Below are 12,641 nucleotides of genomic sequence, written 5' to 3'. Positions count from 1 at the left end.
AAGCAAAAAATGTTGTCAGCATTTGGCCAATCTGAAGTTAACTTAAGATAAATTTCTACGATTTATATAAAAGAAGCTCTCTGACACATCAGGGTGCTCTTTAGACAGGTAGTCATGGGCACCAAGACTCTGGGCATTCATTACACACGTGTGCTACTAACTACTTGCACACATTAATGTCTGTGGATATATCTCAGGAATGTGCTTTTATTGACTGATATATAGGAGAGTTCTGTAAAGGTTCTGTAGATATAAAAACAGCCTGGGCACTGATTGGTAGCCGTAATATTTCAATCTTCACTAAAGCTTGCTGAACCTGGATTTTATTTTTCACACTCTATCTGATGTTTCCTTCTCCTCACCCAAAGGTCTTGGAAGGCACAGATAGTTATATTTATACAGCACCTAAATGGTTTATAGATTTATTGATAAAATGTTGAATGAATGTTATTATCATCAGAACCTGAAGACAATTTGTTAAGGAACCAGGAACTATGACGATTCAAGTGAAAGGCATGGTATTATACAATAAAACCATTTCCACATTTAATGTACTATGTTGATACTTGATTATAAATTTGAATTCAAATGGCTTAAAAACACACCACTGCTCAGACATAACACAGGTTGAAAGAAATGGCAATGAATTTAGCAAATAAAAACTTGTATTATCTGTCCCAACAGGTAATTTGTAATAGTCTGTAATCTTTTTCTATCAGCCAGTTCTGATTTTTTTCTGTAATCTATGGTTATATGACTTATTCTTTTTATTTATTTATTTATTTACAACATTTATACCCCGCCCTTCTCACCCGAGGGGACTCAGGGCGGCTTACAAAAACTGGCAAAATTTAATGCCCAAATTGCAATCATAAAAACAAAACAATATAAACAGATAGGTTAATAACATTGTTAAAACACATTATAAAAACCTTAAAAACGTATATATAATTAATTCCATTCATCCGAGATCCTCATGCTTCATCCTTAAATCAGGCCATGTCAACTTTGTCATTTACTCATCAAACGCTTGGGCACATAAACATGTTTTCACGGCCCTTCTGAATCCCAGCAGGGTAGGAGCCTGTTGGATATCTCCAGGGAGGGCGTTCCACAGTCGGGGAGCCACCACGGAGAAGGCCCTGTCCCTCGTTCCCACCAGCCGCACCTGTGAGGCAGGTGGGACCGAAAGCAGGGCCTCTCCAGATGATCTTAGTGATCTTACTGGTTCATAGGAGGAGATACGTTCGGACAAAGTAGCTGTTAAAATTTTAGCAAACCTTGGGTTTCCTGATACCTGTCAGTATTGTCGCGCCCATCAATTGGGGTCCTAAACTTGCAACCCCCTTCTCTGGAAGCTTCCCCTCCGGTTAAGGAGAATACGCAAAACACAAACTGTTCCTTTAACAAAGAAAAGGTTTATGTGTAAAGGTATTTACAATATAGCAGAGTCCTTGGATTTCCAGCTGCCTCCACACGATGTCAAGTAAACAAAAAGTTCTTATCTTCCGATAACTTGCCACAGTCTTGTTCTCCAGATATTGCAGCTTTATTTTCAACAATACACCTCCAGCAACTCCAACTCCAATTCGGACAAATCAGCTCCAGCAACTCGAAACTCGTACTCAGCATTTAATGTTCAACCAACCTCCAACCTCAAGAAACATAATGTACTCAGTCTCTTTTAGTAGCATTCCATCTCCAACAGGCCGCTTGATTGCTGCTGGCCATATAGTGTTTGATCATGTTCCTTACAATCACGTACCCATTTTCACATAAGAAATGATATAAAACTCTGACAAATATGTCTCAAGTAAAAGTGATACTTGTCAGTACGTTCCATTCAAAAGTGTGTTTTGGCTACACAATGACAGGCATCTTCCCCTTACATCTGGAAACTTAATATCTATTTTAAGAAACAATGAATAGAATATGAGACTAGTTCCAAAAGCTTTTATAATTTTGAATTGATATATGGTAGGAATTTGAGCACATTTTGCCATGATTCCTGTCCTGTAACACTAAAATGGAAATGTTACATCTGGCTGGACATGGTGAATAATTATGAATTTCATCAAAAGATGTAAATCAAGACTAATCTCCTGTTGGTATACTCAACTAGCAGTTGCACTTTTCTCAGGGTCATGCTGTGGTGATGGGTTATGGCATATAAAATTTCCTCGTTCTCAATAGCCTAGTTATCCATGTTACTTCCTTCCAAGCTGCTACCAATAGCCCTGGTTAAGAGCTGTTTGACAGTAGAATATGCCAGAGTGTAGTGGAGTCCCTGTGTTTTGAGGTTTTGAAATAGAGACTGGATGGCCATTTGTCAGGAGTGCTTTCATTGTGTATTCCTGCATGGCAGGGAGTTGGGCTGGATGGTCCTTATTGTCTCTTTCAACTCCAGGAGTCCATGATCCTAACATTTTTCACAGTTTTGTTCTTGAAAAAAGTGTTTATACACTGAACCATCAGAAGGTAAAAGTCTCACTATCGCGGACATCCATATGGACAATTTTCAATTTTTGAGAATTTTGGATTTTGTAATTCTGGGTAAGGGAGGCCCTCTCTCTTCAGTATTGCAGTAAAACCAAAGTGAAAGACTTACTGCATTCAACTTTGGAATGTTTTGGATTTCATACAAAACTATGGATTTTGGGTTTCACAGCTGAATTCTAAATCTCAGTTTTCAATATGGTTTTTAAGGTGAGAAGTGCCAATTATCCAAATAAAGCCACATAAGGAGCACAGCAGACACATCTTTGATATTTGAGGTAAAGAGTTTCCCAGACATATAAAAAAACTCTAGAGATCACTCTGTTATCAATCTAACACCAGTATCTATAACCATTCTCATATTTTACCTTAAAGTACATTTCCTTTATGTTTTCTTAGGATCTCTGACTATTTCTTTCCAACTCATTGTTATTGAAATACTTATAATGTGAAAGGCTAGAGTCAAATCAAAACAGAATATAGAAATGATTGATTCTATTATATTAGGACTACAGTAAAGTCTCACTTATCCAACATAAACAGGCCGACAGAATGTTGGATAAGCGAATATGTTGGATAATAAGGAGGCATTAAGGAAAAGCCTATTAAATGTCAAATTAGATTATGATTTTACAAATTAAGCACCAAAACATCATGTTATACAACAAATTTGACAGAAAAAGTAGTTCAATACGCAGTAATGCTATACAGTAATTACTGTATTTACGAATTTAGCACCAAAATATCACGATATATTGAAAACATTGACTACAAAAATGTGTTGGATAATCCAGAACACTGGATAAGCGAGTGTTGGATAAGTGAGACTCTACTGTATTTGTATTCTGAAAGACCTATGTGATCTGTCAGTATGTGAAATAATATCTATAGGCTGTAGTTTTGGGATGTTATACCACACATAGTAAAATATACAGTTCCCTGTTCTTTGCTTAGCTTGGTTTGCAATGGAAAGTCCATAAAATGAGAAATAAGATGCTAGCATTTGACATGAGAATTTGTTGAATCTTGATCGGGGAGAATAGTTGCTATGATTAGAATGTAGTCTTTGACTTTCTGCTGTTGAATAATTAAACATATACACGGGCAAAGATATTTAAAAATCAGCTTCCTTGCCCAAGCCAAAATGCATTACTTTTCAAACTTGTATTGATTTCTAGCAAAAGATCTTCTCCTACAAGCTATATCAAAGGAGTGTATTTGGCTGTTTTTATAATCTACAAAGCTTTATATAGATTTTATGCTCTAAATATTTCTAGACCCAAGGATACTATAAACTTTTCATAATGCATTTTTTACTACCCATACTAAATTCCTGTAACACTAGTGAACACAGATAAAAAAGAACGACCCATTAGACAGGGACGTCAAACAAAGAACATCAGAAAATATTAAGCTGACAGTCTTTCAGTGTAAAATGGCATGTAATGTAAGCAGCATATAGAGCAATTACTTCAGTTCTGGGAAATCCAAAAGAAATATTCCATTGCCTCGTCTGAATACAGAACACATAGATCACTATGACATTAATTTAAGTTTCCAGTGTGCAATAATGATACAGAACACAGTGTATCTATTAGACCATAGAAAATTGCTATTATAATGGAAAAGGCCACACATGGACCAACATACCAAAGCTTGAGGACAAAAAAGGCATGTAAGAGCATTAACAAGATGTTTGAAAAGAAAATATATATATCAGCAAACAGAAAGGTACAGTATAATGCACAATCACATAGCAAAACAGAAAATTAGGCAAAATTATAGTTTACCATTGCCATAATTCCTTTGTGATCATAGTATTAAGACTAAAGGCCTTACCCCATTATTAAGGATATATGAAAGAGGCACAGTGTTTGATGAGTGCTTAGTCCCTGTGCTATTTCCTGTGCTTTGTGTGCTTCAAAACCAGCCAAAATTACCCAACATTACGAGTGTGTAAAATACAAGTAACAAATATCCCCTAGATTTCACAGTTGGTTATAGACTCCCAACTGCAGAACATGAGCATTTATCCTTAGGGCTAGGGCTAAACAACTGCTAGCTAATCTGTGCATCCAACCTTCCACATGGCCTTCAACTACATGTCCAGATACAGTACATATGCTGTTATATCACCTAGAGTTGCCATTTTGGCCTTATGTATGGCTGAAAAAACAGGTTTGGGGTGTAAAGATTATGTCCATAGGTATTGGTACTGGGGTTTGATAATCTCCACTGGAGCTTGATAATCTCCACTTGCTTTTCTATTTAAAATCACGAGTGTGACAGTCGAAAATGTACTGTTCACATACATAATATTTAAATGGAAAATATATGTTTTGTGCATGATCTAACATACTTGTGTACCTGATAATCCCCCACCTCGATTAGCCTAAATCCAACAGTTAATCTCAACCAGAATAAGACCATTCAATCAATAGGTAATTAATGACAACACTTAGCTAAGCTCTATGGATTCACCAAGTTTGCACCACTTAGGACAAATATATTTAAAGCATGGGAAAGTAAGACTTAAATATAACATACCAGCAATTTACCCACTGTCAGTGTCCAACTAAATCTGACAAAAATACTAAAGCATTGATATGAGCAGATTCTGTAGGCTGTTGAACAGTGATTGGGAGAATGAACTATCGAAGAGGAAATCCATTCTAAAATTCACTCTCTATCATCATTTCACTAGGTGACTTTAGTTAGATGAGACCTGCATTATTGGCCCTTCATACACTCATTTTACCAGAAGTTTTGTGGACTGCACAAACTTTATGTGACACACTTAATTCACATTAATGCCAATTATTCTCAGTAAAAACACTTCTCCTCATAGCATTCCTTTCTATTCCTTTTCCCATATTGTCATCCATTGTTCCTTTGCTCATTTGCATTTTAACACACAAAGTGATATAATATAGCATGTTGGAGTAAAAGAAGTCCATGATCCAAGAGTTACTTCTTAAAATGCATATTACCTATATTACAAGCTCAAATGCGGACTTGATTTCATTTGGCAATCATTAAAAAAACAATCTCATGATATGATATTCTTCTTTGAATAATGAATGTAGACACATCTCATAATATAGAGAGCTGAGTTGTCAACTTCATAAACAGCTTCCTAAGCCTAAAATTGGGGCAGCCAGTTTCAGTTTCCCTGGTCAACCTCTATTCAAAATGACACAGTGCTTTGAGTTTTGTTTACTTTGGATTATTCTAGATGCATGATCATTCCTGAATGTTAAGGGAAGACTGTCAGTAGCCCTATTGCCTGACAACAATGAATTTGCTTTTAGTAGAAGAAGAGTCCACACCATTTTGGGATTCTCCTTATTCCATTATATCACAATGAGGGAAAAACAGTTGTCGATTTGCCCTCCATGAAACTATTTCATGAATGGCATGAGCCCTTTTAATATTAAAGGAAATCTCTGGCATGAACATATTGTCAGGTAGAAAGAAACAATGGCATTGAAGCAACAGTTTTATGATACAGAGTACAAAGAAAATGGGGCAAATTGACACAAATGAGCAGGCACTTGTCAAGAATCTTCTTGCAAAAGTGAAAAATTTGCTGTAAAAAGTGCAAGGTCAAGACTTTGGCTGTGCTCTAATTATTTTTGTTCTCCTTGTGAGAGATGAGATAAGATTGTAGAAGCAAGTTGTTACTAGATGGCTTCACCCCATTCAGCTATTCTCATATACTCATAAGGCATTTCTTTTAAGCATAATACACTGGCAAAGTCCTTATTCAAAACATTTTCTCATATTTACCTAAAATGACATAAAATAGCCATCTCATATGCATAATTCCTGTACAGCAATGTTGAAAGTTCATCTATTAAGCTCATATTCATAATAACGGTGAGATTTATAAACAATATCTCCACAAAACTAGATTTAAAATAGAAAAAATCAATACTGTACGGAGCCAGCAATTCACAAAATTCATGTTCAAAAACCTTGTTAAGGTAATATTACAATTAGCACTTATATGTAAATAAAGATATTCTTAAATTGACATGAGTATGACTCTGAACTGCACGTATCGAGCTGAATAATTTCCACAGTATGTGTGATGTACAAAATCAACAGTATAGTTCATATATTGACTACAAACATATACACACATATAATTAAGTCAGATGTTTTAACAATAAAACTAAAGATTGAAGTGTTGTCATACTGTCATATTTCCAGTTTACATGGTTGAGCTACATGTTGTGGTTCTTATTCATGACAACACCATTATTTTCAGGATTAGAGCAAGATAGAACTATGAAGATATGCCATACAAGTTTGCGCGATATAGAAAAACACCACACAGCAGCAACTGTATATGTGAAAACAAGTAGATTCCCAAGACAGAAATCCCATTTCAAAGTGTTTAACAGATTTAGTCACAGTGTCAATAATCATAGCAGTGGTTGAAGGCATTATTCAATATGAAAATCCATGGACAACACAAAACTAAAATGCCAAACAGGCTTTAAACTTAAATGGTAAAACACAGGTGGGGAATGCAATCTAATCTATGTAAGGAATATGCAAGCTCTTTCTCTTGGGCCACTATTCACCAGCATCTTTCATTGACATATAGATATATCTCATCAATTTAAGCAATATAAGTGAAATCAAGTTTTTTTTTCCAAACACAACAAATAACTAGCAATGTGAACCCTGCAGGAGCTCGGGAATGTATGTTAATTCAAAAAGAATTTTCATAATTAATCTGATCCCTGGTTTTCTGTTTATCCCAGTTTATCTGGCAGTGCGGACTCATATAATCCAGTTTAAAGCAGAAAACCTGGCATCAGATCCTAAGATATAGGGGCCTGTCTGGAAGGGCCCTTAGATAATACAATCTCTGTGGGGTCCTCTTAACCAATGCCACAGTATGAACGCCCCAAGTCAGGTCCTCCTTAACAATGACACCAAGAAACTTAAAACTGGCTACTCATTCCACTCCACCTCCATTTATAAGCAAAGGTTGAATTCTGATCTATTCCTTCTGTTATCTACTATAAGCTCCTTGGTCTTATCAATGTTAAGAGCCACATTATTGTCCCTGCACCATGAGACCAGCCGATTGACCTCATTCTGGTAGGTAGACTCATCCCCTTCAGAGATAAGCCCCACCACTGTTGTGTCATCTGTAAATTTGGTAATGATATTACTATGGTAAAGAGTATGAAATAGAAGGACTCAACACACAGCCCTGTGGCATACTAATGTTGAGAACAAGAGCTGAAGATTTATGATAACATAATTTAACCCTCTGGGAATGTCCAGATAAGAAGTCCATAACCCAAAAACAGATTGAATATGAAAGTCCAAGATCCATAAGTTTAGACACTAGTCTATGTGGAAGGATTGTGTTAAACGCGACACTAAAGTCTGCAAAAAGTATCCTCACATAATTGCCCCTTCATTCGAGATGAGTCAAAGCAGTGTGAAGAGTGATTGCTATAGCGTCCTCTGTAAATCTGTTAGTTCTATATGCAAACTGATGTTTATCAAATGTATATGGAAGGCAACAAATGATATGCCCACAGACCAGTTTTTCAAGGCACTTCATGATGATGGAAGTGAGAACCGCTGGTCTGCAGTCCTGAAAATTATCAACAGGGAACAATGATAGAAGCCTTCAAACAAGATGGAATGATTGACTGAGATAAAGACTGATTAAAAATCACAAAAAAAACACCAGTTTTTAAACACCCGACCAGAAATGCCATCAGGTTCAGCAGCCTTTTTAGGATTCACTCAAAACATGTTCCTACACGGTGAGGTGGGTGCTGCAATCAATTAATGGCTGTAATTCAACTACCTCTGGTGGACCTGCTTAAAAGTGGGCGAAACAGTGATTTATCTCCTCTACTAATGGAGCATCCCCATGAACAGGAATGTCACTGTTTAATTTACAATTAGTAATTTGTTGAATCCCCTGCCACACCTGTCTCACATTGTTATTATGAAAATTATCCTCGACCTTCCTCTTATAATTCACCTTGGCTTGCCGAATGCTTCTCTTGAGACTAGCTCTAGTGCACACTAGAGGCACTCTAGTCACCAATCACAAGTTTGCTCAGTGCTGAGTAAAGCACTTCTTGACTCTAGATAGATGGGTCTTGCTGACACTCACAGATAAGAATCAGCATTCCCTTTCCCCATTGCTCACACTACACCAATGAGCAGTGCCTCACATTAATGAACTACATCATTAGCTGCTGCCTCATTACTCTAATAAGCAATTTTTACTGATTTGAAAAGGCTATTCTGTAGAGAAGTGGGAAAATGGATAGACAGATACACACTCAGCATGAAAGTGGAAGTAACTGAGACATGTTCTATCACAAAACATATTATTATATTCTATCAATTTCCCTTTGAATAAAAAAAGATCGGTAAATATTTATTACTTTCCCTTTTCACATACACTCTCATCATAGCTTTCATTAAACTGTTGTTTTAATGATGCTACCTAGATTTGGTAGCAGTCTAGACAAATTAATGACATACCATTTGAAGGCAATCTAAATTGTACATCTAGATAAACTTTAATACTTACCCCTGGAGCGCTTTTTCCCCAAACCAATCTCCTTTTCCTAAAGTTCGGAGGAAGATTGGCTCTTCTCCAGGCAAATCTTCACGAGTAACATTTACCTGATTAGATGTTGGAGAGGGGGGAGGGGAAGCAGTGATTAAAAATGTTGTATTGTGCTTGCCTTGCAATGGTGCAACATTTAGATGAAATGTTTTCCTTTCCAAATTCAGCTCAGTAATGAAGTTTGAGTATTTAGGGAAAAGGCACCATTAAAATATTGGTTGAATATCCGTTATCCAAAATGCTTGAGACTAGAATATTTTGGATTGCGTATTTTTCTAGATTTTTGAGCACTTGCATATTCATAACCAGATATCTTGGAGTCAAAACCCAAACTTCATTCATGTTTCACATATATCTTCTACCCATAACCTGAATTTTATGCAGTTTTATGCATGAAACAACCTATGTGTACACTGATCTATGAGAAAGGAAAGGTCTTACTATCTTAGCCACCTAGGTAGACAATTTTGGATCTGGGAGCATTTCTGATTTTTGGATAAACCTCTTATTTAAATAATGTTGGAACACTGAGGAGTTTAATGCCTAGACAAACACTACACTGAACACATCAGAAACATCTTTTGATGTGGAATGTAAGAAGTTTCATTTATCAAACAGGGTCGCTGAACAAATAGAAGTGAACTGGGTCCAAACAAAATTTTGGGATTGTAACTGCTACCAGTCAAACTTCTCTTTCATTGAAATCCTAATGAAAAACATAAACATCAACCCATTTATAAATCCCATAGTATTTCATTTGATTCTCGTCCATTTGACTTCAGTTGCTGAGTGTGCATGTGTCTGTGTGTGCAGGAATTACCATTACATCCTTAACATAAAGACCTCAACTTTATTAACCTCTAACATGTTTGTGTTACTTACATTTTAAGCTAAAGCAAATGTTCAACACTACGGCCATTCTGTTCAGTTAGCAGTACCAGCTAATCTTTGCCCACTCTAATTTGCTTCCAATTAAGCAAATATTTAAAGCAAAGATCACATGCAGTCATTGACAAACAAAAGAACTGAACAGATTATGGAGTTTAGATCGAGGAAGGTCCCATAAAAGGATAGAGATATAACCTTCCACACTTCTAGAAGCGTTTTTTCTAGTAAAGTGCCCCATATCCCACCCTGTTCAACAATTAATAAGAACTTGGGATTTTAGACTTGTTAAATCTTCTTTCCACACTAACTTTTTGAAATAAAATGTTTTACATTCAATAAAGATAAAATTGAGCAAGGGTAGGCCATTAATATTAACATAAAAGAGAAATAACATTAACACAAATTAGAGTATGTAATCTAAGTAAAATGGATGAACCAGTTTTAAAGAACAGTGTCAATTATAGTAGAAGGAATGCTATATTTGTCTCTTCTGTTTCTAAGGGCACATTTACGCCACCTACTTAGATTGGGCAGCATCAGCTCCATGGTGGCCAAACACTGCATGGAGCTGATCAGGGTAAAGCAGGACAAGGCCACTGAACTGGGATTGAAGTTTGGTTGGACAAACTTCAACTGCAATCACCCTAGTTAGAGACTTTCTATAGAATTCTATGCCCATGCAGGACGGTCTTACAATAAACGGGCAAAATCCCTCACTCCAGATTGGATTCGTTCAGCAATAAGCATAATTATTCCCTCCTCTCAACCAAAGGCACGGCTCATTTTTCTTTCCAAAATGAAATTCAAGGCAGGTAGCTATCCCAAACCTCAAATCGCTCTGCTTGGTCTCGTGAGCCTTTCCAAAGCTTTCTCTTTTAATTATTCTTACCAACATCACAGCAGGAAAAACACTGGTACAGAAGGAAAACAGATTGCTTCATCCCCTGGCTCTGATATTCTGCTACATAAAACATTTCTATAGCCCTTGGATGTTGTAGTTTTATCACAGGCAACAGCCCATGCCTCTTGTCATAACCGCCAGGTGCCAGTGCTGCTCTTGCCCTGGTAAGTGTAGTTTTAGTAGAACAAGGTGGATAGGAGGAGGTTTGGCAGCGAGGAGGGTTTTTGGAGGATTTCAATAACTGAGTATACATTTTAAAAAACTCTTCCAATTAATCTGTGTTTAAGAATACAGGTACTCAAATCACAGCCTAAACTCTAACACATTATTCAGCATTTTTAATCTGACAGGCTTGTGATAATATTGATTCAGCATTTATATATGATTACATTTTTGAAGTGCTGCATTTTAAAATAAGTTTGTTATATGGTCCAAGTGAACTGGTATATCTAACACCTAGAAAACCCCCAAGTGAATACAAAGATCTCAAATTAAGTACACAGATACACAGACATATTTTACTGTATTATATGCAAAAGGTTCAAATATGAGGGAATCATTCACTGGTGCCATTCTATGTCTGGAAAAATAGCATATGCACATAAGCATATGACTCTCAATATTGTATATATCATTGTACAAGTACTGTTTATTTGAACACAGAAAGCCTATTGCCAACACAAAGACACAGGAGAAAATTAAATTTGAAATATTTTATTCCCTTTGGTATAATGCTAGAAAAACCAATGGGAGGCACTGCTTCCCCATTATATGTAACTATTGCTTATGACATTTGTTTTAAACAGGGTGCCACAATAGCTTACCTTGCCTTTACTGATTATGAAGAAAGTGTCCCCTCGAGCACCTTGCCTGATAATATATTCTCCATTTTCATAGTGTGTCTGGAAAAAAGGACAAAGGCAAGATGAGGAACAAAATAATCTAAATTTGTCACCCAGTTTTGAAGTTTCATAACTGTAAAAGTTATACAAACTCCTTAAAGATGAATAAAGGAGCTTCTCTGAAGTTAGGATCTTATGTAATTTCAGAATCTACAGACATCAAGGGGTAAGCTGAAGAAAACAATATCCGTCTTGCCATAGCTAAATTTAATCGGACTATGTTTTACACACTGGGGAAATTTGTATAATAGGATAAGCCAGGGTATACACTGGGACATGCTGCTCAAACCTTTCCACTTGCAGCAGTCGTGTCTAAACAAATCATTGTGTTTTGTTCCATGAATTGTTTGTCATGCCATGTAAAGAAGGGCAGATAGCTTTTCTTGGTTCTTTCTTTCATAACAAACCACAGGGAATTAATCCAGGATTTGTTGCTGTTTTGCTGAAATATAAAGCAACCAAACAATACCTAATTTTTATATGACATAATGAATAAATCACAGAGTCAAGCTCCATGGTTTGGTGGTGATGATGATTTTATTTGTTATTTGTTATAAATTTTATTTGTTACCCACCTCTCCTCACAGCTCGAGGCAAGGGGTAAAACATGGTTAAAACACAGAAATAAAATATAATACCATTGAAATGCATACACAGAACGATTACTACTGGGAGCAAGAACAACTGAACACTTGCCCTCAAACTGAAAATAAACTGTTAAAAAGGGGGAAAAGAGGGATGGATGGGAAACATCATAGAATATTGTATATAAGTTATGGAGCCATGTTAGTTAAATAGTTCTGTGCATGGGATTATTATATTGTCAAAG

At 36.3% G+C, this 12,641-nt stretch overlaps 1 protein-coding gene across 3 annotated transcripts in view; it reads right to left on the bottom strand.

Moving 5' to 3' along the window:
- The window catches only part of prkg1 (protein kinase cGMP-dependent 1), a 904,903-nt gene that overhangs the window by 168,648 nt on the left and 723,614 nt on the right, over positions 1 to 12,641 (bottom strand). For all 3 annotated transcript variants that reach the window (XM_062976200.1, XM_062976201.1, XM_062976198.1), the window contains exons 6-7: positions 11,735 to 11,812; positions 9,083 to 9,177 (exon numbers count right to left, since the gene is read on the bottom strand). In XM_062976200.1, coding sequence (XP_062832270.1) covers positions 9,083 to 9,177; positions 11,735 to 11,812 — 173 coding nt within the window. The remainder of the gene's footprint in view (positions 1 to 9,082; positions 9,178 to 11,734; positions 11,813 to 12,641) is intronic.

Source organism: Anolis carolinensis, chromosome 3 (genome assembly GCF_035594765.1).
Source record: "Anolis carolinensis isolate JA03-04 chromosome 3, rAnoCar3.1.pri, whole genome shotgun sequence".
Taxonomy (NCBI): Eukaryota; Metazoa; Chordata; class Lepidosauria; order Squamata; family Dactyloidae; genus Anolis; species Anolis carolinensis.
Note: the sequence above shows the minus strand (reverse complement) of the source record. Positions and strands in the feature narration are given on the sequence as shown.